Below are 27638 nucleotides of genomic sequence, written 5' to 3'. Positions count from 1 at the left end.
ACATGTAACCAAGATACGAAATGTCAAGTGGCATCTCCTACCATCACAAAATCCTCAATTTCATGATTTTCTTTCAGGAACGCAGTGATGTTTTGCTCTGCAGTGTTATCCAATAAGTCATCATACTTCTTGTATACATTTAAGTATCTTCCATATTGAAGAGCATAAAATCAAACATACAAATACAGGTCACCAAATCAGATTAGTCAGAGTGGCAAATGAAGAGATAATATCATAAAAACCAGCCCAAATCACGAAAGAGGAATATAACGTGGCAAAATAGAGTGAACTGGGAATTCAGAACTTTAGCTTCAAATTCCAATTTTGCCACTTCCTAGCTGCATGAACTTAGACAAGATATTTCTCTTTTTCAAAGATCAGTGTCCTTAATTTTAAGTGGAAATGATAACAGCTCACTGGATTGTTGTAAAGCTGTAATAATATATATTTAAAGCAATTAATACTATGCCTAACGTACAGTAAATGTGCAATAAACATTACTTCCTATCCCTCCTTCCGGTTTTAAAATTCTACATCTAAATTTTAAGATGAAAATTTGTAACTAATGAACCTAAAGTCTATTGAATAGAATTAAGTTTCCCTCTGTCTGTTGTCAGATGAGGCAGAAATGGCTGGACAGATTTCCCCCAAATTGGAGGATGTTTGGGGGATGCTCTGACTTAAAATAAGTTTGAATTAAAATAAGGATGACATGGAGTAAACAGAATTAACTTTGTGGGGCCCAGGGGTATACTTCCAAGAGCTGGCTAACACTTCAGAGACTCTGAAACTGAGAGACAAGGAGAAGCCCATGGAACTGTCAGTATAGAAAAACAAACTATATGTATAAGAATCAACAACAGGGAAAACAGGTTTCAAATAGATGACACCAGATTAAGTTCACGAGGGCAGAGCTTCACGAGGGCAGAGCTTTCAAATCTGAGGCCCTGGTTTTCAGAATAGATTAGCAGCAGTTCTCAGCTGGGGGTGATTTTGCCCCCAGGGGACATTTGGCCATGTCTGAAGACATTTTGGGTTGTCAAACTGGGGAATGCCCTACTAACAGGTAGAAACCAGGGATGCTGCTAAACATCCTACCATACACAGGACAGCCCCTCATAATGCAGAATTTTCTGGTCTAGTCTTCTTGCTTCCCTTCCTCTTTTGTTCTCTTCTTTTGTGATTTGATGACTATCTTTAGGGTTGTGTTTGGATTGCTTTTTCTTTTTTGTATCTATTGTACATTTTTGGTTTGTAGTTACCATGAGGTTTTGACATAGCAGTCTCTCTCTCTCTCTCTCTATATATATATATATATACACACATATATACATATATACATACAAGATTGTTTTAAGTTGCTGGTCTCTTAATTTCAAATGTATTTCCAATATCTTGCACTTGTAGTCTCCTCACGATTGCTGGTTTTGACATATTTGTGACATTACATTTGTGTGTGGATGATTTCCTACTTTTATTGTATGTTTGCCTTTACCAGTGAGCTTTCCCTTTCGTAATTCTATTGTTTCTGGTTGTGGGCTTTTCTTTTCCACCTAGAGAAGTTCCTTTAGTATTTGTTGTAAAGCTGGTTTGGTGGTGCTGAATCCTCTTAGCTTTTGCTTGTCTGTAAAGCTTTTGATTTCTCCATCGAGTCTCAACGAGAGCCTTGCTGGGTAGAGTATTCTTGGTTGTAGGTTTTTCCTTTTCAACACTTTAAATATATCATGCCACTCACTTCTGGCCTGAAAAGTTTCTGCTGAAAAATCAGCTGATAACTGTATGGGGGTTCCCTTGTATGTTATTTGTTGCTTTTAATATTTTCTCTTTGTTTTAAATTTTTGTCAATTTGATTAATATGTGTTTCTCCCTGGGTTTGTCCTGTATGGGACTCTCTGCACTTCCTGGAATTGAGTGAGTGTTTCCTTTCCCATGTTAGGGAAGTTTTCAGCTATTATCTCTTCAAATAGTTTCCCAGGCCCTTTTTCTCTCTCTTCTCCTTCTGGGACTCCTACAATGCAAATATTGGTGCATTTAATGTTGTTCCAGAGGTCTCTGAGACTGTCCTCATTTCTTTTCATTCTTTTTTCTTTATTCTGTTCCGCAGCAGTGATTTCCACCAATTGATCTGTCTTCCAGCTCACTTATTCATTCTTCTGCCTCATTTATTCTGCCATTGATTCCTTCTACTGTATTTTTCATTTCAGTTATTTTATTGTTCATCTCTGTTTGTTTGTTCTTTAAATCTTCTAGCTCCTTGTTAAAGATTTCTTGCATCTTCTCAGTCTGTACCTTCACCCTGTGTCTGAGACCTTGGATCATCTTCACTATCATTACTCTGAATTCTTTTTCAGGTAGATTGCTTATTTCTACTTCACTTAGTTGTTCTTCTGGGGTTTTATCTTCTTCCTTTGTCTGGAACATAGTCCTCTGCCATCTCATTTTGTCTAACTTTCTGTGTTTGTGTTTTCTGTTCTGCAGGCTGCAGGACTGTAGTTCCTCTTGCTTCTGGTGTCTGCGCCCTGGTGAGTCAGGTTGGTCCAGGGGCTTGTGCAGGCTTCCTGGTGGGAGGAACTGGTGCCTGCCCACTGGTTAAAATCCATGAATTTCTAAATGCCAGAACCTGTCTGGTGCCATGGTTTTCATATAATAGAGGTGAACCTGTTATTTGAATTGTGGCTCTCCTATCTATTTGCTGGAAAGTTATCGTTTCCTTATCTGCAAATAGGGCTAAATAGTAACACTGATGTAAGTAAACATTGGCTACTCTTATTCTTTCAGGTATGTGGGAACAGGGATCATTTATTTGATGACAGTTAGGAACTCTAAACCAATGCCAATGGCTAAGTTACAACTAAACCAACTTACTTGTAGGGGCCAACTTGATTTTTCTGAAATACCTTGAAAGTTTGATCCACAAAGTCAGAAACCAGTTTTTCATCAGCATTAACAGTTCCAAGAATCAGATTATATCCTTTCAACTCTGGGAACAGGATAGATTCCACCTAAAGAGGAGAAACCACTTTTATTTTTTTTTTAAAGATTTATTTTTTGATGTGGACCATTTTTAAAGTCTTTATTGAATTTGTTACAATATTGCTTCTGTTTTATGTTTTTTGGTTTTTTGGCCACAAGGCATGTGGGAATCTTAGCTCCCTGACCAGGGATCGAACTCACACCCCCTGCACTGGAAGGCAAAGTCTTAACCACTGGACTGCCAGGGAAGTCCTGAAACCACGTTTAAATGTCACAAGACATCCACAAGACACAAGGAGGAAGATGACACCAAAATGTAAAGTCTCCTGCAATGCACTCATTTCCAGGGACATCAGCTGCATTTCAACTCTATTTCTCCTCTGATGGTGATGGAATCACCCCACTGGTCCCTTTACCTCTATTCTCTCTCCTCTTCCTCTTGTTGGATTACTCATCTTTCAAATTCTTGCTCCTTTGAACTCTCACGTCCTTAGAGAGTCCCCCCTGGGCCCCCAGGGGATGTTAGGTTTCCCCGCTTAAAGTTCACATTCTAAATTTATCCCACTTGGCACTCAACATAATTGTAATTAAATGAATGTGTAATGAGCTGTTCTGGGTTTGTCCTGGGATATAAATACCATGAGGGTCTGGATTGTATCTGACTTCCTCACCATTGTGAAGGGCCTAACCAGAGCTTGGCACATAGTAAGTGCGCATAAACATTGTGTGAGTGGATAAATACTACAGTGGTACCCCTCCCCACCACCAAACACTTTCCTCTCTAATGAAAAGCTACTAGAGGCATGGGTTCCAACTCAAACTCTGCCGCTAGCTATGTGACCTTAGGTAAGCTACTTTCTCTGGACTTTAGTTTTCTCATCTGAAGAAAGGGAGAGATGTACTAGATTCTTCTCTCAGTTCAGGAGAAAAAGCTATGTCGTTATGATCTGAGGCACAAAAAGTATTTTTCCTGAGAATTCAACACTCCAACTTCTTAACGGCACATGTGTATCTCTGAGAATGTTCTCAGTTGCATGACTCATGCAAGCTGCAAGTCCTTGTTGGGGACCCATTGCCTTCCACTGCTCTCCCGACTAAGAAAGATTTTAGTGATCTGTCTAAGAAAAGACTCTTCAGAGGGCTTTACTGAGTTATGAGTTATATGCCGCTGATGAAAACGCATTGATTTAGAAAGGGGGAAAAGCAAGTGCAACTGATCTTTGTCTTCCCTCTTTGGACAATCCAAAGGTTTTTAAACCAGTGGAGAAGCAACTTCTTTGCTGTAGCCACACTGTAGGCAGTGTTTGAAAGCAGGATATGAGTGAAATGGCTTAGGGCAGCACAACTGGAGCATTCAGGCCTTGCAACAGATCATAGGTGGGCAGGATAAGGGATTAACTCTTGGGAAAAGTCTTCAATCGAAAGAACATTTTAAATGTGGCTGGTTCTCACTATGGAGAACAGTATGGAGGTTCCTTAAAAACTAAAAATACAGTTACCATACGATCCAGCGATCTCACTCCTGGGCATATACCCAGAGAAAAGTCTAATTCAAAAAGATACATGCACCCCAATGTTCATAGTAGCACTATTTATAACAGCCAAGACATGGAAGCAACCTAAATGTCCACTGACAGATGAATGTGGCCTACACACACAGACACACAGACACACACACACACACACAGACACACACACAATGGAATATTGCTCAGCCATAAAAAAGAATGAAATAATGCCAGCTGCAGGAACATGAATGGATCTAGAGAATATTATTCTAAGTAAAGTAAATCAGAAAGAGAGAGACAAATACCATATGATATCACTTATATGTGGAACCTAAAATATGACACAAGTGAACTTATTTACGAAATATAAACAGACTCACAGATGTAGAAAACAAACTTATGGTTACCAAAGGGCAATGGAGAGGGAGGGATAAATTTGGAATTTGGGATTAACAGATACACACTACTATATACAAAACAGATAAACAACAAGGACCCACTGTATAGCACAGGGAACTATATTCAATATCTTGTAATGCCCTATAATGGAAAAGAATCTGAAAAAGAATACATACACATATATGTATAACTGAATCATTTTGCTGTACACCTGAAACACTGTAAATCAACTATACTTCAATTAAAAATTTTTAAAAATACACCTGTAAAAAAATGTGGCTGCTTCTCTTATGCCCCACAGAGCAGTCTGTAAAACCGAGCCAAGAACAATAGTGCTCTTTCCAGGTAATTATTGTTACTATCTGCTTATCTCCATGGCTCTCTGATCCCAGACTTCTTGGTTTTGTCATTACCTTCAGTGCTTTCTCCTGTATACTTCTCCAACTTTGGCATTTCCCTGGCACTTTGAGTTAGAAAATTCTCCCATCAGGAGAGAGACTGACCAAAGCAACTCCATTCCATAGGGGGAATATATAATTATATATATATAATTTTACACATATATATATTTATATATATATAATGTGTTTTATATATCTATATAACGATTATGAAAGTAATGCATCCACTGCTAATGCTGTTTTAAATTCTGCTTATTGCACTTTCAATTTTATAAAATCCTTATCTCATCCAGCTTCCTTTTATTTATGTCTCTCATTCACCTCTTTTCATTTCAGTCAGTATTACAGATCCATGTTTTTCTCAGTTTTTTGCTAAGGCAAATATTTTCTAATATTTACTTTGGTTTCCTTGAGTAACTTTCTCACAAATATGCTTTCCTTTTGCACCTTGAGTACTACTTTCAAACATCTCATGCTGACGTTTTTTCCAACTTTTAAAATTCATCTTTAACCATAAATAAGACAGGACTGATAGGGGATGGGGTACTGTCTATCTGTTGCTGTTCTTAGATATTCTTCTTAGATATTCCACCTGAGGGACTATTCTTTTAAAATGTCACTACCCAGATCAGAGATAATACAGTGTGAGGGGTTCAGGGAGGCAGACTGTGCTATGGGCATCTCTAGATGGAGAATTCAGATCCGGGGCTGCTTTTTCTCATAGTCTAGTAGAATCATCAGCATTTACTTGGGCCTAGCTTTCAAACCTGCTACAAACTGTGACCTATGACTATGTCTTCTTGGCATTACAACCCACTGAATCTACTACCAGCCCCTGCCAGGCTGTTAGCAGCAGCAGCCACATAAGCCCTGGGCTCTCCCAGCCCAGCTGCTCACAGACACTGCTGATCAACAGCAGTGAAGGGGAACTTGAGTGGTATGTACTTTAACTGTCTCCAAGCCCCACACTTATCCTTCCAAATTACAGGGTCTTCTCTTTCATTTCCTTCCTAGGGATACTGATTGTAGGAGAGCTGCCCACGTTTCTTCCCCCTCTGAACATCCAGTTTTCCTGTTAGTTTGACTTGGTTTGGTTCAAAACCCCCAATTTAGAGTTCTCTGGTGAAATCAACTGGAACATGTGGCTTCACATGCTTCCCTACAAAGTCCAACTCTAATCATGAGCTCTTAGAACCCTCTAAGCACAGCGCTGCAAAGAGAAGAGTGCTTAAGAGCATCCAAGCATCATACATAATGCATGGGGAGGGAGGGAGAGGGAGGGATGGGGAGGGGAGAAACACCCCGCAAGTGCCTTCCCTATATGGGGCTGGACACCGGCCCTCTTGCCACACCAACCACCCAGAGGGGGCAGAAGATGGAATGCCAAAGAGTCACAATCATGTGGGTGATCCTGCCCAGTTCTAAAAGTCTGCTAATAACTGCCTGTAATCTGATAAGTAATGTCACCCTGGAAAGGAAACTTGGAAAAGGGCTTGGGCCAGGAAGGGAAGCTTTAATCTCTCCCCTAGAAGCCTACAGTGAGTTAAACAAACAAACAAATGGAAATTCAAGAACTAAATTAGATATAGTCTTATGAAAATTCTTGGCAAAGTACACGGCAATTGATCCATCATGAATTATTAACCCAAGATGGATATGGCTTGGGACACATCTGCCCTTTTGAGGTTGGCATCATGTGGGGAACTCTACTTTCTCACAAAGTAACTCTTAGTGTCCTTGTTAATGGGATGTGTGGACATTTCTTTAAGGCCCAAATCCTCTTTCTGGGAGTCAAGTGGGTGTACTCAGGATATATCTCCCAAAGTATCAATAAAACCCTACCTTGTACAAGCAGCCATTTTAACTATATTTTATTCAATATGTGAATAAAAATACAAATGAATAATTAAGTGAATACTATACCTTGGGAATCCCCCTAGAGTTCTTAATAATTTCCAAGAAAGAGTTGTGTATTAATTCCCAGCAGTCATCGAAAGATGGATTAAAGACAATAATGGGCTCATTGACTTCAAGCTTGATCATGATCAGCTGAGGTATAAAGAACTCCATCTCTCGGTAGGGCTCCTCGAAATCATTCCCATCCTTCAGGAGACATAAGATATGGAAATTATTATAAGATGGAACCTTCTAGAATCAAGGGAGTGAATCTTACCCATTTATAGTACTACATGGGCACCAGAAAAGGAAATGAAAGGTACCATGCACTGTTCATATTTAAAATAAGGGCAAAGTATGGCTTAGCCCACCTGAGTTCACCCTCTCCCCCTTCTTCAAAGCTTTGATTCAGTATGTTTACTTTGCTTGGAAATTCCTTTGTCAGTATTTCCAAATCATCCCCATCCTTTAAATTCAGCTCAAAATCCCCTCCCCTGGGAAGCCTCCCTGTTCCCCAGCAAGAAATAATCTTCCACTTCTGAACTTCCATATTTCCACTTCCTTATGGTATTTTATCTTTCTCTCGTGAGATTTACATGCACATCTTCTCTACACTAAACTTAAGGGCAGGATCTGTCTCTGATCCATCTATGTCCTCCAAAATACCCAAAATATCATTTAGTACGTCGTAGGTGCTCAATAAAAATTTGTTGACTGAATCCACAAGTATAAATAGTTTATCTGTATACCTCACATGAAGTTGCTAATTAGCATATAGTATATTTTAGACACTAAAATTGTCAACCTTCCTGCAGTAGAAACATTGGTGTGGAGATACTTCTAATTCCCAACACAGGTTAGTAACACAAAATACCTTTCATCAACTACAGTGCCTAATGAAATTGGCATGGGGCAGCTGTAAAGTACTTGTCCAAGTAATTGATTCTAGAGATATCTGGATTGGTTTAAGGATTACTGATAAGCATTAGTTGAATGCCTACTATGTACCAAAGACCCATAAATTTCTTTCTTTAAGATATATGAAGACATTAGTTTTCCCTTTGTGTGGAATTCTAGAGTGAGACTTGTTCCCACATCTGAGTTTCTTCTGCTTAGCCAGCAGATGATTACAAGGACAGGTATAGATTAGTCCACTGTAGAGTGCTAACAATGCAGTCTAACTTCAACAGCGTTGGTTCTACGTTCTTTTGAGCAAAAGGGCAATTGTTCATTTTTACTCTATTTGTAAAAATGCTTAGAACTTAACCTTTTCTAACAGGCAATTTTAAATTTTATAGCTCTTTTTAAGATAAAATGGCACATAATATAAAATCCAAAAGAATATTCCTTGATCTCCCAGGTTATCTAAATTTAAGGGATGCTTTGAAAACCAGGACTTAGTGTTTTAGTTTTTATCTAGACTTCACTGAAGTAGTTTCATGAAAGAAGTTATTAGGTCAATAAAGCCTTTTGTTTTTAGAGGTACCCTTTCAAAGACTGAAGAACAAAAGCCAATATCTGCAATGAACACACACAACACTCCCTAAATATCAAGCCAAAAATTGATAACAAACCGTTTTCAACGCCTTCTTTTAATAGAGAGGATGAAAAAGTGACCACTCCCTCTACTGTAGGAGGTATGCGTTCCATTTTACTCAATCTTGCTTTAAATTTTCTTAATTTCTCTAGCTCTATAGATTTTTACCAATATAGTAGGAGGTAATTATCTCAGGAAAGGTTGCTGTGTGTTTAAATAAGTCATTTTTATAAGCTAATAATCACCTGATATGTGTTCAAATCAAGAATTTTACTTTTTGGCTTGGCTTACAGCTGAGGACCTTACATGACTGAATCCTGAGTCTATCTCAGTTGATTCCACTCCAAAGGGTCTACTGCTGGTCCCCTACATACCTTGTGTATCAAGAAAAAGGAAACGAGGTCCTTCAGAGACTTAATAACCAACTCCCTGAGCTGGAGTGACATGAAGGATGCAACAGAAGCAAAATATTCCTCAATGCGACGAGAGGAGCCATAGTCACTCTTGGGAGCAAAAAGGACCCACTGCTCCTTCTGGGAGACAAAAAGCTGGGCACAGGTGGGGATCCATCTGTAAAGAAAGCAGGGCGTCTAACTAAGAATCTCTTCCAAGCTCCAAGAAGTCCTCTCAGCCACGCCCCACTCCCCACAACAAGGCAGATGGCTCCTTTGCCGTTAGGCAGCTTTGCAAATTGGTACTTTCATATCCCTGGCCACTTCACCTGCCAACATCCCTTTCTGGGGAAGACAGTAATAAGATTTGGATTGAGAGGCTATTCTCCCATTAGCAGTACCCAAATGAACAGCCCTGCTGAAAGACGAAAGTGTCTATAGTTTCTTCATTATATTCAGAGATTGGGGTAAAGGGGTATAAGGAACTGGAATGTTCTCTCCAACTTCTCTCCCTGGCGGATGTCTGTTTTCTGATTGAGACTTTATAGGGGGAAAGAGAAAGAGGAGAAAAGGAAGGAAACTTGGGAGGAGAAACTCCAGTGTGGCAGTAGCTGCTCAGAAGTTGAGAGCAGAAAGCAGAAAACCGAAAGAAGAAATGGATGCCTCGTTGTTCCTTTCATCCTACTTCCCCCAATTTCTAATTCCCAGTGGGAACCACTGGCATTTGCACCCTATCACTTCTCTTTTCTGACTGCTAGAAAAGTACTACTCTAACAGTCAGAGAAGTACTGGTAATAGTCATAGTTGTAGATGTAATAATTATATTTAATAGCTGCTACGTGCCAGCTATTGTATAAACATTTTCTCTGATAATAAAAACCCGTTGGTAGGTATTATCACCATCATCTCACATAAGGGAATTTCTCTGGCTCTGGACACAGTCCTGCATGCATTTGCAAAGGAAAAAAGAATTAAGTGACTAAAAACTCCCATCCGTGGAACCCTGCAGGTATTTATCTGGGCCACCTGAACACAAGTCATTTACATGCATTGTCCTGTAACCCAGCAAGGCCTACAGGATTTCAGAGGGAGGGAATGGAAGTGGTACTCTCATCGAGGAATGGTAATGAGAGAGTTTCAAAAAGGCAGAGGAAGACGAGGAGTGAGGGTCAAAGATCAGTGTACATGAGGAGGCACAGAGGCTTGTCGGGGATGCGAACATGGGAGGAAGAGAACAGAGGAAGATGTCAGTGAGAAGTCAGCAAAATCTGTGCACCCCCCAGGTTGGATACGTTTTCACTTCACAGAGTTTTTGATCTTTATGATACTGTGATACAGCCCCATTCTGCGGCCAGATACTGACTTGTTGAGAAGAATTTGGCGTGCTTCCATGCAGTGTTTCTGGACGACATCCTGATATTCGTGGGGCTGCAGAGGTAATTTTCCCGCCAGTAATTCTGCTGTTCGAACAAACCTGAGGTCTTTAAATCTGCAGAAAGAGAGGGAAAAACTTCCTAAGCTAAGTAGATGCTTTATAACAAACTTTGTATGATGGGTTCAAAGGAAATATATTTTCATTTTTCAGTGAGAGGAGATATAAACAGATTAAAACGAATTATATCTGAAAAATCTGGGAGTCTGAGGAGGGAGTGGATAGTTCACAAGAACTCTTGCAAGGAGTAGATAAACTCAGCAGGTATTACTGAGCCTTCCTATGTGTCCTGCTCCGGGTAACCCATCTGGGGAGTGGGATTTTGACACTGACCTGGAATTTGGCTGGCTGGGAACTGGGATATCAAATGGACAAATCAAAGCTCTTTCCAACAGTGAAGACACAGAGGACAGGGCAAGCAAAGCACCACCTTCATGATCAAGTGGGTTCCACTCAATCCTTAATGTGGCCCCTGGGTGAGCTACTCAAAACAACTTGGAGGTCCACTTTGGTCTGAGCCCAGAAAACCCTATAGACCTGCCCCCGACAGCTGACAGGCTCACCGAGACACCCACAGCAACCCTGGCACAGTACCTTACATAATACGGGTACTCAATAAATATTTGTTAAATGAACACATGAATCTCTTCCTGCCCTCTCTGATGATAATCTTACCTTCTATTTCTCTCAGATTAATGGAGGTTCTGCCCTTTACCACACTCCGCAAGGCCTTTTTTAGCTTACAGGGCCACCATTTCTCTTCCTGACACCTATTCATTCATTTATTAACCAGTCTTTTAAATCATCAGTGCCTACAACTTCCCAAACTAGATCTTTGCTCACTTTCTTAGCTTGCCTCAGTTCTCGTTTCTCATTTTCATCATCCACCGTAATGACCCATTAGGCACTTTCCCTCATCCTTCTAAAATCCCGCAGTCTACATTTCTATTCCTTTTTGGTGGAGGTGGTGAACTTAGTCTTCATCTTGTCTGGCCAGTCACAAAGCACTGCTAGGGGAGAGCAGAATTTGAGGACCTCACTCTCCACACACTTTGATATCCAACTCCAGCATGGCCCTGGTCACAACCTGATAACTATGTTACTCATCTTTAGTTCAATCCTAAAAAACTTCCCACAATGGCCAGAAAAATCTACTCTTTCTTCAGATCACGACCCTCATTCTGGCCCCTAAACCCCTCACCCTTCACTGATCACTAGGTGACCTCTTAAAATGTTTAAAGCTAAATGCTGCAGGTCATATAAGAATATTTTTCTGTAGCATTTCCTTAACAAATCTTTCTCCTTGATGATTTTTTGGTTCAGCTGACAAAAACCTACATGATTTTGGTTCACTTTTGTGCCTTTGTTGCCTATATAATCTTCTTCAGGGAACCATGAAAAGCAAGTGATAAGAATCCTTCTTATAGTAGAAGCTATATGTTCAATGATTTGTCATCTTCACTATATGATCAAACTAAATTCACGTGTACATCCTCTTGGTACTGAACTTCTGGCAATTTTACCAGCCCTGTGACTGACTTTCTTGTTAATTTCTAGGTTAATTTATTTTTTGAGGCCATAAACATGCTTGTAGTTAAAGCAGTATCTTCATTTATTGAACAACTACTGGATGCCAAGCACTGTTCTAAGCACTTCACCCAACAACCCCATGAGGGAAGTGTTGTTATAATTCTCATTTTGCATATAAAGAAACAGGGGTCCAGAAAGATTAACTTCCCCAAATCACACAGTTCATCAGGGACAGAGCAAGAACCAGAACCTAGGCTGTCTGGTTTCAGAGCCCACTCTATAAATTATTACTCTTCTATAAATTATTATTATATACTTCTGCCTCATTAAAAAATTACTTTTTTCCCCCAATGTCCTTACTAGCACCTCTAATGCCTTAGAAAACTGAATTCAGTTCAAAGAAGGAATGTGTTTATTTCTTATCATTGGTGGGCTCTGTCCTAGGTTGACCTCACCTGCAATTCCTTTTTAAAATATAGGTAAAACTAAGAATGTGGAAAAACAAGTAAGTTATCCAAGTAACGAGGCTCTCCAAAGACTAAACACATTCACAGTTATAGATCCTCCCCAAACAAAATATTTGGGCTACTGATTAAGTTCACCCAATCAAAATTACATAAACCTACCGGCCTCTAATTTTTCTAATAAAAAACCCAGATGGTGGCAGCTCATCATTTCATTAGCCTGCCTTTGGTGAACTCTGGTGGCCTCATTCTCCCACCAGGATTCACACCCCTTCTTGAGGGGTTGATAAAAAAAATCAGTCTTTCTTCCTAGCAATTGATGAATGGATAAACAAAATGTGGTATAGCCATAAAATGGAATATTATTCAGCCACAGAAAGGAATGAAGTACTGATACATGCTTCAATATGGATGAATCTTGAAAACATGATGCTAAGTGAAAGCAGCCAGACATGAAAGGCCACATATTGTATGATTCCACTTATATGAAATATCCAAAATAGGCAAATCCATGGAGACAGAAAGCAGATTAATATTGCCAGGGGCTGAGTCAAAGGGAGAAGAGAGGGTGACTGCTAATGGGTACAGGGTTTCTTTCAGGGATAATGAAAATATTCCCAATATTTTCAGGAAAGTTGCACAAATCTGTGAGTATACTCAAAATTACTGTATTGTACACTTCAAAAGGGTGAATTTTAAAGTATGTGAAAAACAATTTAGAAAAATGAAAGAGAAAAAAAAGTGGCTCCTGCCTCCTCTGGACTTCTACCAATACCTGTCACAAACTTAGTCACTGATGAATATAACTGAGACTACTGTTTGCCAACCCTGTGCTGGCCCTGAGTTACATAAAGGAATAACCTCAAAAAACTAAAAATATACATATAGAGTTGCCATATGATCTAGCAATCCCACTCCTGGGCATGTATCCAGACAAAACTATAATTTGAAAAGGTATATGCACCCCTATGTTCACAGCAGCACTATTTACAATGGCCAAGATATGGAAACAAGCTAAATGTCCACTGACAGATGAATGGATAAAGAAGATGTGGTACACACACACACACACACACACACACACACACACAATGGAATATTACTCTCATAAAAAAGAATGAAATAATGCCTTTTGCAGCAACATGGATGGAACTAGAGATTATCATACTAAGTGAAGTAAGTCAGACAGAGAAAGACAAATATCAGATGATATCACTTATATGTGGAATCTAAAATATGACACAAATGAACTTATCTATGAAACAGAAACAGACTCACAGACATAGAGAACAGACTTGTGGTTGCCAAGGGGGAGGGAGAGTGGGAGAGGGACAGAGTGGGAGTTTGGGGTTGGTGGATGCAAACTATTATATGTAGAATGGATGAACAACAGGGTCCTACTATATAGCACAGGGAACTATGTTAGATAAACCTGTAATAAACCATAATGGAAAAGAATATGAAAAAGAATATATACGTGTGTGACCGAATTCCTTTGCCATACAGTAGAAATTAACACAACGTTGTAGATCAACTATACTTCAATAAAATAAATTCTAAAAAAGAATTTGGAAAGGAAATAAAAAGACTCAAGCCCCCATACATTTCATAGGCTAGAGAGAGTCAAAGTCGTAAACATATAATTATCATTCAGTGTGACACATTTCATAATGGAGGTCTAATTAACACCTACTGGATACTTACATCAGGCACTATTCTAAGTACTTTGCATGTATTAAATTATTTATCCCTCCTACCAACACTATGAAGTAGGAAGTCTTATTATCCCAAATTTAGAGATAAGGATGTTACTTATGAAGCAGCACAGTTAGAGGTGGACCTGAGTAGGCTGGCTCCATGTGAGTGCTCTTAACCAGTATGCTCCAGTGCCTACAGACAGGCACTGGGTGCTGTGAAGGCACAAAGGAGGGCCACTTAGCCCTGCGTGGAGAGTTGTCACTTGCTGTTCATACTGCACTTTGGGTCTGGGATGTTTGTCATTTTACTTCAAGGGCAAGGCTACTCCCACATAAGATGATCTCTTATGTGTGAAAGCAATCAAGAAAGGGAAGAAAAGGGACAGGAAGCACTTCTTACTCGGTAACCCACAGCTGTTTCAGGCTGAGCATCATGGGGTTCACTGTGTGCAGATGGTCCTCGTTCCACTTCTTGGCATTCCTGTAGACACTGTGCCAGGGCACAGGGGCCCGGATCACTCTTTGAGGAAATGCTCGGGGGATGCTCTCGATGAAGAGTCTTTTCCTCTCCATTGGATCCATGAGGATGTAATCAACTATAACCAACAGGGCAAACGCTTGTTATTAAGCAGGGACCTTGAACACTCTGTGCTCTTAGCGTCAACACTTTAAAGGTAAATGTGCCTCTGTCCATTTACACTTGGAAATGCTCCCTCATTTACAAGGTCAGTGGTAATCTCCTGGGTATAACTAAATTGGGTAGGTTCCACTCTGTTGGTATGTGAGATATTTCAGGGAAAGAGGAATATAACTTTACAGTCTGGAGTACTTCGAATCTGGAGTTGAGTCCTGTTAGGATATCTAGCATTATGCGTATCAGTGAATTAGTATTTGCTGATACCTCATTACTCATTAACTGATTTCTCACACCAAGATAGTTACATAAAAAATAAACACAATGGATGACATCAGATACCTATGAATGGAAATTTAGAGGCCAAATATTTCACGTGCTAAGGATTGGCAAAAGCCTCACAGAGGAAGTACCATTTAAGCTGGGTCATAAAGAATGAGTAGGATTTTGTCTGAAGGATAAGAAGTGTAGTTCCATGACTTTTGTATAATATACTCAAGGTGCTGTGAGTCATTCTGTGGCAGAAATAACAGGTACAAGTGGTAGAGTTCAAGGTGGTAAGACTGGAGAAGTAGGTTGAGGCTGAAATTTGAAGGGCTTTACATGTTTATCCTTATAAGTTTGGTTCTAGCCTATAGCAGACAAGGCGCCATTACACTGACACCATTAGAAGGTTAATTAAGAAATTAAAAATAACAATTTGGTAAGTATAGCTGTGTTCCAGATAAAATGCGAAGTTGGGGAACTAATATGATCACCTCTCCCCTTTGATGTGTTTCTCACATTATTCACCATCATCAAACATTTCCCAATGACCTACTGTGTGCACAAGACATGGGGCTAAATATGAAGGGGAGGGAGGATTGATGATACATCAGCTAATGTCTAATAAGAGAGCTGAGACCCATAAGAAAGACAATGCCAGTGTTAAATAACCATAGAGAAACAGTGGCACGGGAGAAGTTCCAAAGTGGGATGAGTTGAAAGTAGAAACAAGAAGTGCTACGAATGCAGAGGATGGATTCATCACTGAGGGTTGCAGAGATCAAAATACTTGAGGGAAGAGGCAGGTCTTGAACTAGATTTTAAATGTGAGTAGGCCCCTACTTCTTAGTGTTGCTACTTAGAGCAAGTAGCACCTGAGTAGCACCTGCATCACCTGGGAGCTTGTTAGAAGTGCAGAATCTTGGGCCTCTCCCAAACTCTACTGAATCAGAAACTACACTTTAACAAGATCTTTAGGTTAGATGCACATTAAAGTGTGGTAAGTACTGGTGTGGACATGTGTGATGGTGGCGGGGAGCATTTGGATGAAAAGCTAAACAATGTTTTTGGCATTTTCAGAGTAACCAGGGTGAAGGACTGACAGTGAGAGGAAAGAAGGTACCCTCCACATAGGAACCCCTGTCCCATTTATGCCCAGCCTTACCAATGCTTTTCATGAGGCTACTGTAATAGTCATTTTCCTTCTCCTCCACAAGGACAGTCATCAGGGGTTCCAGGAAGGGACTTGTCAGCAGTGTGTTAGAAATCAGCTTTGAAATCCGAACCATCACTTCATCCTCCTCAGGGGCAATCATGTCTTTTTGGACTCCATTGGTCAAATAGTAATAGTATCTCTTCCGTAAACAAACCACCAACAAGAAAATGATCATGATCAATTGGCTAACTGTGCCCACTTGCCCACATCTGTCAGCCACCAAGGGACCCTGTTCATACAGCACCTATCTCCATCCTTCACTCGCTCCTGGGCCTGTGACTTCACACTCATTGCAATACATCATTGGCGAGTATTCCCCATGACTCTGGAGGAGTCAAACAAAGCCAGAGAGATCTCAGTGTGGTATAAGGAAGGACTTGTCAAACGCCATGCAGATAGGAACAGTGGAAGGAGGACTGAGGCCAGGGATGGAGGTGGCATTATCTGGTGAGCTTTAAGAAGAGGAATGACAAGCTCCTCAAGTGGACTCAAATAATTCACCCTCCTCAACAACAATGCTCCTATACAAAGAAAGCACTTGATCCTGTGGCTTGTAGCTGTCCGTGGGGAAAAACCCCCAAGCCTGAGTGAGACTTAGGAGTTAGCCCTTCTAATCCAACCATGGGACTTTTGAGTTTAGAAAAGCCACACAAACATAGGAACTGAACAAAAATGCCCAGTGGGACCTGGTGACGTTAGGAAGTTTGGTTTATTTAGGGCTTGCGTCTAAGCTGCTAGATGGCTGAGTGGCTCTGGAAATGAATAATTTCAGATGGATAAGAAGCACAAAGTATAGGAAAGGGTTTGAAATCAGATTTGACCTTCAGTGCCAATTGTCTGTGGTCAGAAGAGGCTGAGCTTACATCTCTTCAACCTTAATACAGGACAAATTCCAAACTTCCCTCATTATAAGAACTGCGTGGGGTGAGGAGAGAGGCTCCTGTTAAATGCAGATTCATAGGCCCCCTGCTAGGGCATTTGGGATTTGTTAACAAGCATCCCAGGTGATTCTTATTTTCAGGCAAGTTTGAGAAATGCTGTGTAGCTCCTAAGAGCACAGAGATGTCAGTATCAGCCAGACCTGGTCTAAGTTCTAGTTTTGCCTCTTACTGACTGTATAACCTTGAGCAAGTTACTTAATCAGTCCCCACCCCAATTTCCACAACTGGACAATAGGAATAACCATAGTCCCTAGGTCTTGAATGGGGTCAAGCATCTAGAGGGTTTAGCATGGAATTTTGCTAATAGCACATGCTCAGTTACTATGGGTTTTTATTATTAATCATTTTACTATACACTATAAATTCGCAAGCTATTTGTTCTTTTAAGACAGGGGTTGGAAGCTCAAAAGTCCACCTGGGACCAAGCAGGTAATGTTACTAACTGAAAGTTGGCTGTACATAAGAAAGTAATAAGGAATTGTGGAGACTGACAAACCAGAGAATGTATTTCTCATCTAAAGGAAGTGGCTACTGTTCTGCTTCAAATATTTTAATTTTTTCAAGAGAGGTTAGCAATCTAGCTTATGTGAGATTTCCTCTATTTTCAAAACACATCTATAGGCCAAATTCAGCTTATGGTAGGGTTGCCGGATAAAATGCAGGATGCACTGGGATATACTTATACTAAAATATTATTCATTGTTTATCTGAAATTCAAATTTAACTGGTGTCTTGTTTTTTGTTTTATTTTTGTTTTTCAAAATCTGGCAACCCCAGCCTATGGGTCACCATTCCGCAACCTACATTCTACGAGGACCCAAAGGCACGGATTTCTAAGACTTACTAGAGCAGAGAATTCAGGCATGCACACCTTCATTCAGTAGTCTGTCATGGGGTCTGGGCTTCAGTATTTTTAAAAAATTCCCTAGGTGACTCTGCTGTTTTTCTCCAGTTTAGAATCACTGAGATGCCAAGAGTAATACTTAGCAAATTGAGAGAAGGAAGGCAATAAGAATGTACCTCCAAGTCTGATTCAGTTGGTTTGGTTTCTTGACTTTCTATTTCCATCTCCTGCTGTAACATCACATCAATCTGTTCTTCTGGACTCATTGGTCTGCTTCCTGGGAGGGTCAAAGATGTCACCACCTCCGTCCTCATAGGTAAGGAGGTTGAGGTGCTGCAGGCCAACCTCGTCCTGAAAAGTAGACACAAGCTCAGTCCTTGGTTCCATGAACACCTCATAGGTTTGTTAGCATTGGTTTTGCTTAGTTGGCTAATTTATTTTTATTTAGAGCCTCAAAAAATTGGATTAAGAGGACTGCTGGGGAAAAAATACATGAGTAACTAGGTATCCAGGAATGCTTTAAAGTCAAGAAGCAGAGCATGGCTTTCAAGAGGCCACAGCCTTCTTCGGTTCAGCCCAGTGTCCTGCAATCCCCTGTGCCCATAGGGATACCTTACCCAGTGAGATCCTCTTTGTCTTTGGGGGAGAACTTCATTTTCTTCTTGTTAGGCTCTGATGAGCTTTTATTTGCTAGAACAGTAGAGAAGAAAGACATCAGTGATGAGCAGTGGCCTTGGGCGGTCCTCTGTCCACAGGGATGCCAGTCTCAGGGTAGCGCAGGAGAACACTAAGCGGGGTGGACTTGGTGTGGTGGGATGACGCAGGTGATGTGGGCCCTGTACCACTAATTACCTGTGTGACCCTGAAGAACTGCCCATCACTCCAAGCCTCAGCTTCCCCAACTGTGAAATGCGGATGAGCATACCTTCTGTTATCCCATACATTGGACAAGTATTAATAATTGCTCAATTCACTCCCCAATCCTATATGCTCTATTTTCTAAACATCAGGTGTATTACTGCTTAATATTTTTCTTTAAATAGATTCAGACTTTTAAATCTAATATATTTATTTTAAAGGAAATATTATGATTATCACAAGTAGAAAAACCAGTATCATTTGCAATAAATATAATTATTGCAAATAGAAAAACTGATGTCATTTGTAATAAACAGAAGGTATTGCAATAAATATCATTTGTGATAAATAAATTCAACAAGTAATATAAAACTCCACTATTAAACTTTAACTGGATACTTGCTTAAGATTCTAGCCTAAGGAAACTAACATGTCATAGAGACATGTTAAAGACATACTAATATGAATTTGACATTTTGAGGGAATCAGAGGATTGAAGACTCTTGGTTAAGATGTATTTTGAGTTTATACTTTAATTTCCTCAACCTACTCCAAATATAACAATAATAGAAAAAATATTCTTTAAAATTAAAAAGACAGTGCATTGTTCGAAAAGATGCTCTTCTGTGTGGACTAAAAATAAACACATTGTGAACCAAAAGTCTTAAACTTGGCTTCTGGCTCCAGAAGCAGGCAGAAGTAGTTAGGTGTTTGATACTTGGGGGGAATAACAGAACCCAAAACATACCATGATTGTGGGGACTGCAGGTAGGCTCACAGCATGAAGCCAGGGCTGCCCTACCCAAGACACGCCGAAAAGACAGCAACACTGTCATGCAGATAAAGCACTTGTTATCCTCAATTCACATGGTGGCCACAGAGAGCAAAGGCAGGCTGGTAATATCTAGGCCAAGCCTAACATTGCCTCAGGGACCAGATCTACAATCCCCAAACATCACCTTAGGACAGGAGTCCTAAGCCACCAATATAAGATCTGGTACTAATTTGGGGTCCAAGATGCCAGATGAAGGCATAAGGGAAAAAGGCAAGATTTTAAAAGGTATGTCAAAAGAATACACTGTTTGAGTACATTTATATGTGAGAGCAACCAAAACTAACCTATGGTGACAGAAATCAGAAAGTGGTTACCCTGGGGTGGGATGGTGTTGGGTAGAGGAAGGAACTGATGGGAAAGGAGCACAAGGGAACTTTCTCTAGTGATGGAAATACCCTATATCTTATTTGGGTGGTGGCTATATGGTGTAAACAATTGTCAAAACTCATTGAACTGAACACTTAAGATCTGTGCATTTTATTGGATGTGAATTATACCTCAACCAACGGGGAATGCATGTAGCAAGAAAGGGAAAAACTCTCAATATAAGTCTGCAAACTAAAATCCCATAACACATGAGAAAAACCAATACTAAGAAAGATAGCAAATAAACTCAAAAATTGAGGGACATATTTACAAAATGGAAATGATACAGCAATACTAATAATTCTCTAAAATAAATGTTTAAGATCCTCCAAGTGATTGATATTGGAAGGGCTATGTCCATGAGAATAGAATAATAAATTGGCAAGTGTGGTCCTCACAAATAGAACCAATTAGGAAATCTGAAAATAAAAAGATACTGTCATTAAAACAAAACCCATTCATTAGACACGTTAAACTCAAGACTGAACATAGTTGAAGAGCAAATTAGTGAGCTGGAAGATATATTTGAGGAATTCACCGAGACACAGCAGAGAGGATAAAGAAAACCATGATAATGAGTTTGAGACAGCAGGCAGATTGAAAGTCTCCAACACACCTCTAACAAGAACTACTAAAGGATATCCTTAAGCAGATATAGGTGTACCCAGTGGGACTAAACAAATTAATACATAATAAGTACTGTGGTAAGCAGCTTCCAAGATGGTCCCCAAGGATCCTCACTTCTTGGAATCATGCCCTTGTGTAATCCTCTTAAGTGTGGGCGGGACCTACCAACTCACTTCTAACAAAGAGAAAATGGCAAAAGTGATAGGATGTCACTTCCAAATTTAAGTTCCAAAAAGACGGTGGTTTCTATCTTGCTGGCTCTCTTCTCTCTCTTGCTCTCTCTCTCGTTCCCTCTAAGGGAAGCCAGAAGTCATATTTGTGAACTGCACTATGGACAGGCCCATATGGTAAGAAACTGATGTTTATGGCCAGCAGGCAGTGGAGGATGTGAGTGAGACTGGAAGAGGATCCTTCCCTAGTTGCCTTTCGATGACTGTGGCCCTGGCTGACACCTTGATTGTACACTTGTGAGAGATTCTGAGCCAGTTAAGCCATGCCCAGATTCCTGACAGAAACTGTAAGATAACAAATGGTAGTTGTTTTAAACTATTAAGTTTGGGGGCAACTTGTTATGCAGCAATCAACAAGAAGCACATGGAGCAGTGCTTGGTGTATGGTAAATGTCATGCTAGCCATTACAATCATTCCCATTTTAGAGACGAGGAGACTGAGGCTCCATGAGGTTACCCAAAGTAAGCTGCAGCAAAAGGTGGAGCCAGGACTAAAACCCAGGATTAGAAAAAATCTCACTCCAAAGCCCTATTCTGAGTGGGTATGACACACAGCCAGAAATACCTAATGGCAGCCCCTGAACAATCTTCTCCCTGGGGACACTGATGGTGACGGGCTGGTAGACCTTCAGCAGGTCCTTCAGCTTCAGGTCCCGGGCCATCAAGGAGTAGTTGTTGGCAATGGAGTTGCTGGGTCCACAGTGGTGGTGCTGCTCTTTGAAGGGTGCAGCCAGGGTCCATGATGTGCGTTGCATCAAGGGTGGGTAAAAGCTGTGCGACATGACTGTCTACAAGGGAAGAAATGCAGAGTGACACATGATGAGGGACATCACTCAGGGGGCCTGGGCTCCTTAGGGCCAGGCTCCACTCACACTGAGACTCATGGCATCCCACATGCCTTACACGGTGGCTCTACCTTCTGCACACTGAGTGCAAATACTTTTGGAATGGACACCAACTGTACTTCTCTGACCATTGTGAGCATGATTTCTGATGACAAGGATGACAGCTTGCTTTCAATATTCAGTAAATTTGTGATCAGATAATTTACATCTACTGTCTTTATTGCTATGGACGTGGCTATAAGGTAGAAATAACTGTTCTCAATTTACAGCTGAATATGGAGAAGTTCAGAGAGTTTAAATAATGCAGCAGGTAAGTGAGAAGGCCAGATTCTAACTCACCTTTGTGTTACTGCATAGCTTTCTCCCATGGTGCTGTAGCCTCTTCCAGTGGCAAAAATGACCAAGGTCTCTAATGCCACTTGTCAAGTCTGACTGTTTGCCCCCAAACTAGTACCAGCAGAAGAGTAGCAGCCAGGTGAACATACCTGATAGAGTTCAGATGGTTCCTCGTTAGCAGAAGCAGGCAGAGGAGGCAACTCTGGCCGCATCTGGGAGTGGCTCATGTGATGTATCGAGTCACTTTTGTGGATCTGTGGGAAACAGACACAAAGCCACTCTTCAGGAATTAGGAAAGATTTCCAAGCTTCTGAGGTTGATAAGGAGTAAAAAGGTCCTCAGGAAAGGTTTTAGGCACAAAATTCTGCCCTTCTCACCCCTATCCACTGTGTAGGTTTCATTTCTTAATTGTTAATGTCTCTCCTCTAGCATCTCCTCCTTGGCTACACTTCAGTGAGCAAATTCAGATATTTTTTTTTTTCCCCTGGGAAGAGCCCAAATCTGAGGGCACCTCCAGGTACCCTACCCTGGGTTGTAATTGAAAGGGTTGACTTTAAAAAATTGACTCTTGCATTTCACATTGGCAAAATTCCAAATAGAAATTTGTTTATGCAGTGACATAAGTAACTCTGTGCTTCTGTGGAAAGAAAAAGTATCATTTAAAGAGTGTGGGCATGTAGGTCCACCATGCCATTCAGTGAGTGTATACTTGAGTGAGCCTCAGACAGAGGTGAACAGGTGGCCCCCACTGCCACTCTCAGTTCCCGGTGCCTTTTCACCTCAGAGCTGAAGGTGATTTCAGTGTTGAGCAATGCTGTGTTTCTGTCCTACACCCAGCCACTATAAGCAAGACAACTACTCCATCTGGGGCTGTGATGGAGGAAAACTTCTGGGCTGGACTTACTGAGAGGTGTTGCTATACAGCACTTTAAAGATGGTTTAATGAATCTGCAAGTATAATTTTGGCTCTTTGTGATTTTTCACCTGAGGCAATGACTGTGTAAGATGAGACATTATTGGACAGATTTGATTTATTTGGGTCAGCAAATTAAGTCATGCAGGGTAACTGAAGGTAGAGACGTAGGGGGTATATGAATCAGATATTAGCCATCCCATGCCCCAACCAATCCCTCACTGATGACTCAATCTCATAAAATAATAACATTAACAACAATTACATCTGCCATCATTCTAAATATGATGTGCCAGGCACTTATGAGATTTTTTTATACCCACGTTCTAGCTGAAACCAAGGCTCACAGAGGATAGGTAACACATACGAGCCACACAGAGGTGCTTTTATTTCTTTAAAGATTTTTTTAAAGATTTTTTTTGATGTGGACCATTTTTAAACTCTTTACTGAATTTGTTACAATATTGCTTCCGTTTTATGTTTTGGTGTTTTGGCCATGAGCCACGTGGGATCTTAGCTCCCCGACCAGGGATTGAACCTGCACCCCCTGCATTGGAAGGCGAAGTTTTAACCACTGGACCGCCAGGGAAGTCCCCAGAGGTGCTTTTAAATACACATCACTCAGCATCCCAACACACTGGAAATGGCAAGTATCACTTACACGGCAAATTACTTTGGGAATGTGTTGATCTTAAAACTAAACAAAAACATGCAAACTCTTAAACAAAATGCATACTGAGCCTGGGAGCTTTAAAGACATAATAGGTTCACTGATCTAATGGCCTAATTCAGTGGTTTTCAAAAATTTCAGACCCACTAACAGAACTTTATTAAACATGGGGGTGCTCAGGCTCCACCTTAAACAAGATGACCCTGTTGTTTTCAGCTTAGCACTGTGCCTGTCTCTCTGCTCTTGACCTCAATTTCAAGGATCTAAGAATCGATGAATCATCTCCAAGAGCCTTCTCTTTCACTACTGAAATTAATATCAGATCTGCACTGATGAGGTGAACAAAATGAAAAAACTCAGCATCAAAGGAAAGGAACCTGGCCATCCAAAATGGGTACGATACCATCCAAGGTAGATTTTGGCAGCAGTATTTTCAGGGAAATGAAGTCATTCATGGTTTCCTTCAGGATCCCAGATGTGACTGGGACATATACTGACATATACTGATTGATAAGTTAGGGCTGTCTGCATTTTGTCTTTGCAAGCAAGAAGGTTTTGTGGTCAGTGGAAATCTTTCCCTTGGCCTGGCTCTTAAATCTGTTTCAAATAAAGATATTCATTAAAAGAACAACAAGCGGGCTTCCCTGGTGGCGCAGTGGTTGAGAGTCCGCCTGCCGATGCAGGGGACACGGGTTCGTGCCCCGGCCCGGGAAGATCCCACATGCCGCGCAGCAGCTGGGCCCGTGAGCCATAGCCTCTGAGCCTGCGCGTCCGGAGCCTGTGCTCCGCAACAGGAGAGGCCACAACATTGAGAAGCCCGCGTACTGTTAAAAAAAAAAAAAAAAAAAAAAAAAAGAACAACAAGCAAACACCACAAATTTCAGACATCTTGAGTAAGTTACAGTTGAGGAGACTCTTTTGCAGTTGAGGAGAATATTAACATTATTCTGGAGGTGGCTTAGCATTCATGCTTCTGCTTATGGTTGGGGTAAACCTGATTTCAGCCCTGACATATACTGGGAAGTTACTCTTCCCAGCAAAACAGGCAGAATAGAGCCCTAGTGGACATAACTGGCTCTACTCCAATTTCTGTCCATGCTGTATAGTTTTCAGCCTGTGTCCAGGGTAGAGCATGTGATACAGGTCTGGTCAGTCAGAATACTCTCTCCTCCTAGACACTGTGATTGGTTCAGGGATAGGTGTGTAACCCAAGCTGGGCTAATCGCAATCATTCCTGACACTTTTGATAGTGTCATTGAGAAAGAGGTACTCTCAACAGCCATCTTTGCCTTATGTGAAAAAAGTCTTCCTTAGATTAAAGCCAACATAAAAGAAAGCAAAGCACCAGAAGGACAAAGACAGACTCCCAATGACATCAACTGGACCCCAGGATCCAACTTGGACTTCCCAATTACTTGAGCCCATAGATTCCTTTTTGGGTTTGAGCCAGACTGAATCATATGTAAGTCCCTCCATACTGAGAGATGGTTATCCAAGAGATAGACACAGAGGCAGCTGAGTCATCGCATAAAGAGAAAAGCCATTCTTGGGATAATAAAGAAAGAAAACAACATCTTGCAAGAAAGCAAACTAGGCACTTTCCTGGTGGCGCAGTGGTTAAGAATCCGCCTGCCAATGCAGGGGACACGGGTCCGAGCCCTGGTGCAGGAAGATCCCACATGCTGCGGAGCAACTCAGCCCGTGTGCTGTAACTACTGAGCCTGCGCTCTAGAGCCTGCAAGCCACAACTACTGAAGGCCGTATGCCTAGAGCTCATGCTCTGCAACAAGAGAAGCCACCACAATGAGAACCACACGCACCTAGACGAAGAGTAGTCCCCGCTCACTGCAATTAGACAAAGCCCGCACGCAGCAACGGAGACCCAACGCAGCCAAAAATTAATAAATAAAATAAAATAAATAAATTTATATTAAAAAAAGAAAGCAAACTAACATTGAGCATTTTGCAGAGCACAATGGAGAGAAGCAGAACTGCTGAAGAACAAATTAAACTTTAAGCTAGTTCATGGGCACAGACTAAGATTTATACACACAGAGTCATTAAACCATGATAGCAGAAAACAGCTCAGTTCATGGGACAGGGACACATGGGACACATACAAGATTAGCAGATCTAGAAATCAATTCATAAAACAAAGAGAGTTTTCTTGAACACACCTGGTTAAGAATCCTCTGTGGCACCTTCAAGGTGAAAGAGACGGAGATTTTTGTAAGAACTACCTGGCTACCCAAAACGGTTTGTTAAAAATACTAATGCGGGGCTTCCCTGGTGGCGCAGTGGTTGGGAGTCCGCCTGCCGATGCAGGGGATACGGGTTCGTGACCCGGTCTGGGAAGATCCCACATGCCGCGGAGCGGCTGGGCCCGTGAGCCATGGCCGCTGAGCCTGCGCGTCCGGAGCCTGTGCTCCGCAACGGGAGAGGCCACAACAGTGAGAGGCCCGCGTACCGCAAAAAAACAAAAAAACAAAAAACAAAAAATACTAATGCGTAAGCGTTCTCTCTGGTAAATTGCAGAGCATTTCCATTTCAGGGGGTGGGCTCAGTTAATTATCAACAAATCCACTTTAATTCTACAAAGTTTTGGTTTAAAATGCTCCTCTGGAGTGTAAAATGCTCCATACACTTCAATGTATGGCAACTTAGTGGATCTTGGCTTCTCCACCAAGATTCTGGCACCTAGATTGGGTAGAACTGTTACTTTCAGGTGCTTATTTCTGACTACATGTGATGTTTGCAAGTCCTTCACGGAAGCAGTTTCCAAATGCTCACTTAAGGACCTGCAACAGCAGAGTCACTAGAGTCTTAGCTAAAAATACCGACTGCAGGGCTCCACTCCAGACCTTTGAGATCAGAATCTTTGGGAGCGAGGCCAAGTCTCTATATTTTCAAGATACTCCCCAGTATATTCTTATATATATACCTCCAGTGCTGGGAACTGCTGGATGGAACATATGGTCTAATGGCCTTGAAAAGGAAGGGAAAGAAAGGTGTCTATTCCTGAAATTTTCTCAGCAAAACTTGAAGATGTCCAAAAGACTAATTCAGCACAAAGCATAATTCAAGGACATTATTTGATTAACATATATGCCTGGTCAAAGAGATCTAACATGGCAATTGGTTTATGATTGAAACATCCCCTTTCCACCCACTTCCAATTTCCCTACATGTTGAAAATACTACAGGTATGAAAAAAGAAATACACCTTAAAATTCATACCTACCTTCTGAGATGAGCAATCCATGTCACTCATGTTCTCCATTCTAACTGGACCTATAAAAATATTAAATAAAGGAACAAAGAGCTCTCAGTTTCTTCCTCTCCTATCAGTGGCTCTGAAATTCCTTATAGCATAATGGGGATGACACAGATTCTTCCTCTCCTATCAGTGGCTCTGAAATTCCTTATAGCATAATGGGGATGACACATCTGGAACTTTCCAGATGTTCTGAAAGCTCTGTTCACAGGGCTGCCTCTCCAAGGTCATGGACTTCAGCCCCCTGAGGAGTTTCCAGGTAGAAGAGGAGAGAAAGGGAAGCTAGAGAATGAAGGAACAGCCTTGGGGCTCTGCTGGGCTCTGTGCTGCAGCTTTCATGTGTTGGCCGCTCTTCCCTTCCCCTGAGCAGCACCTCCCTTGGAACTTTTCCAGGAATACACCGACTTCACTGTAGAGAAGAAACTGAAGCAGAGTTACATACTAACACAGAGAAGAGGGAGGAAGCACCCCACCAAACATTCCCCCTGGCAGCCTGAACTCTTCTCTCTCCTCCTCTCGGGTTATTTTTAACACTGGAGGAGCTTGTACCCAGGTC

At 41.2% G+C, this 27638-nt stretch overlaps 1 protein-coding gene across 1 annotated transcript in view; it reads right to left on the bottom strand.

Moving 5' to 3' along the window:
* DNAH3 (dynein axonemal heavy chain 3) overlaps positions 1 to 27079 on the bottom strand; it is a 192705-nt gene extending 165626 nt beyond the window's left edge. The window contains exons 1-12 of the mRNA XM_065893394.1: positions 27050 to 27079; positions 22375 to 22479; positions 21598 to 21832; positions 18746 to 18818; positions 18305 to 18479; positions 16293 to 16482; positions 14630 to 14825; positions 10470 to 10595; positions 9089 to 9284; positions 7205 to 7384; positions 2866 to 3002; positions 42 to 147 (exon numbers count right to left, since the gene is read on the bottom strand). Of these exons, the coding sequence (XP_065749466.1) occupies positions 42 to 147; positions 2866 to 3002; positions 7205 to 7384; positions 9089 to 9284; positions 10470 to 10595; positions 14630 to 14825; positions 16293 to 16482; positions 18305 to 18479; positions 18746 to 18818; positions 21598 to 21832; positions 22375 to 22479; positions 27050 to 27079 (1749 nt within the window). The remainder of the gene's footprint in view (positions 1 to 41; positions 148 to 2865; positions 3003 to 7204; positions 7385 to 9088; positions 9285 to 10469; positions 10596 to 14629; positions 14826 to 16292; positions 16483 to 18304; positions 18480 to 18745; positions 18819 to 21597; positions 21833 to 22374; positions 22480 to 27049) is intronic.
* Between the last annotated feature and the right edge of the window lie 559 nt (positions 27080 to 27638).

The sequence above is a fragment of the Phocoena phocoena genome, chromosome 15 (assembly GCF_963924675.1).
Source record: "Phocoena phocoena chromosome 15, mPhoPho1.1, whole genome shotgun sequence".
NCBI lineage: Eukaryota > Metazoa > Chordata > Mammalia > Artiodactyla > Phocoenidae > Phocoena > Phocoena phocoena.
Note: the sequence above shows the minus strand (reverse complement) of the source record. Positions and strands in the feature narration are given on the sequence as shown.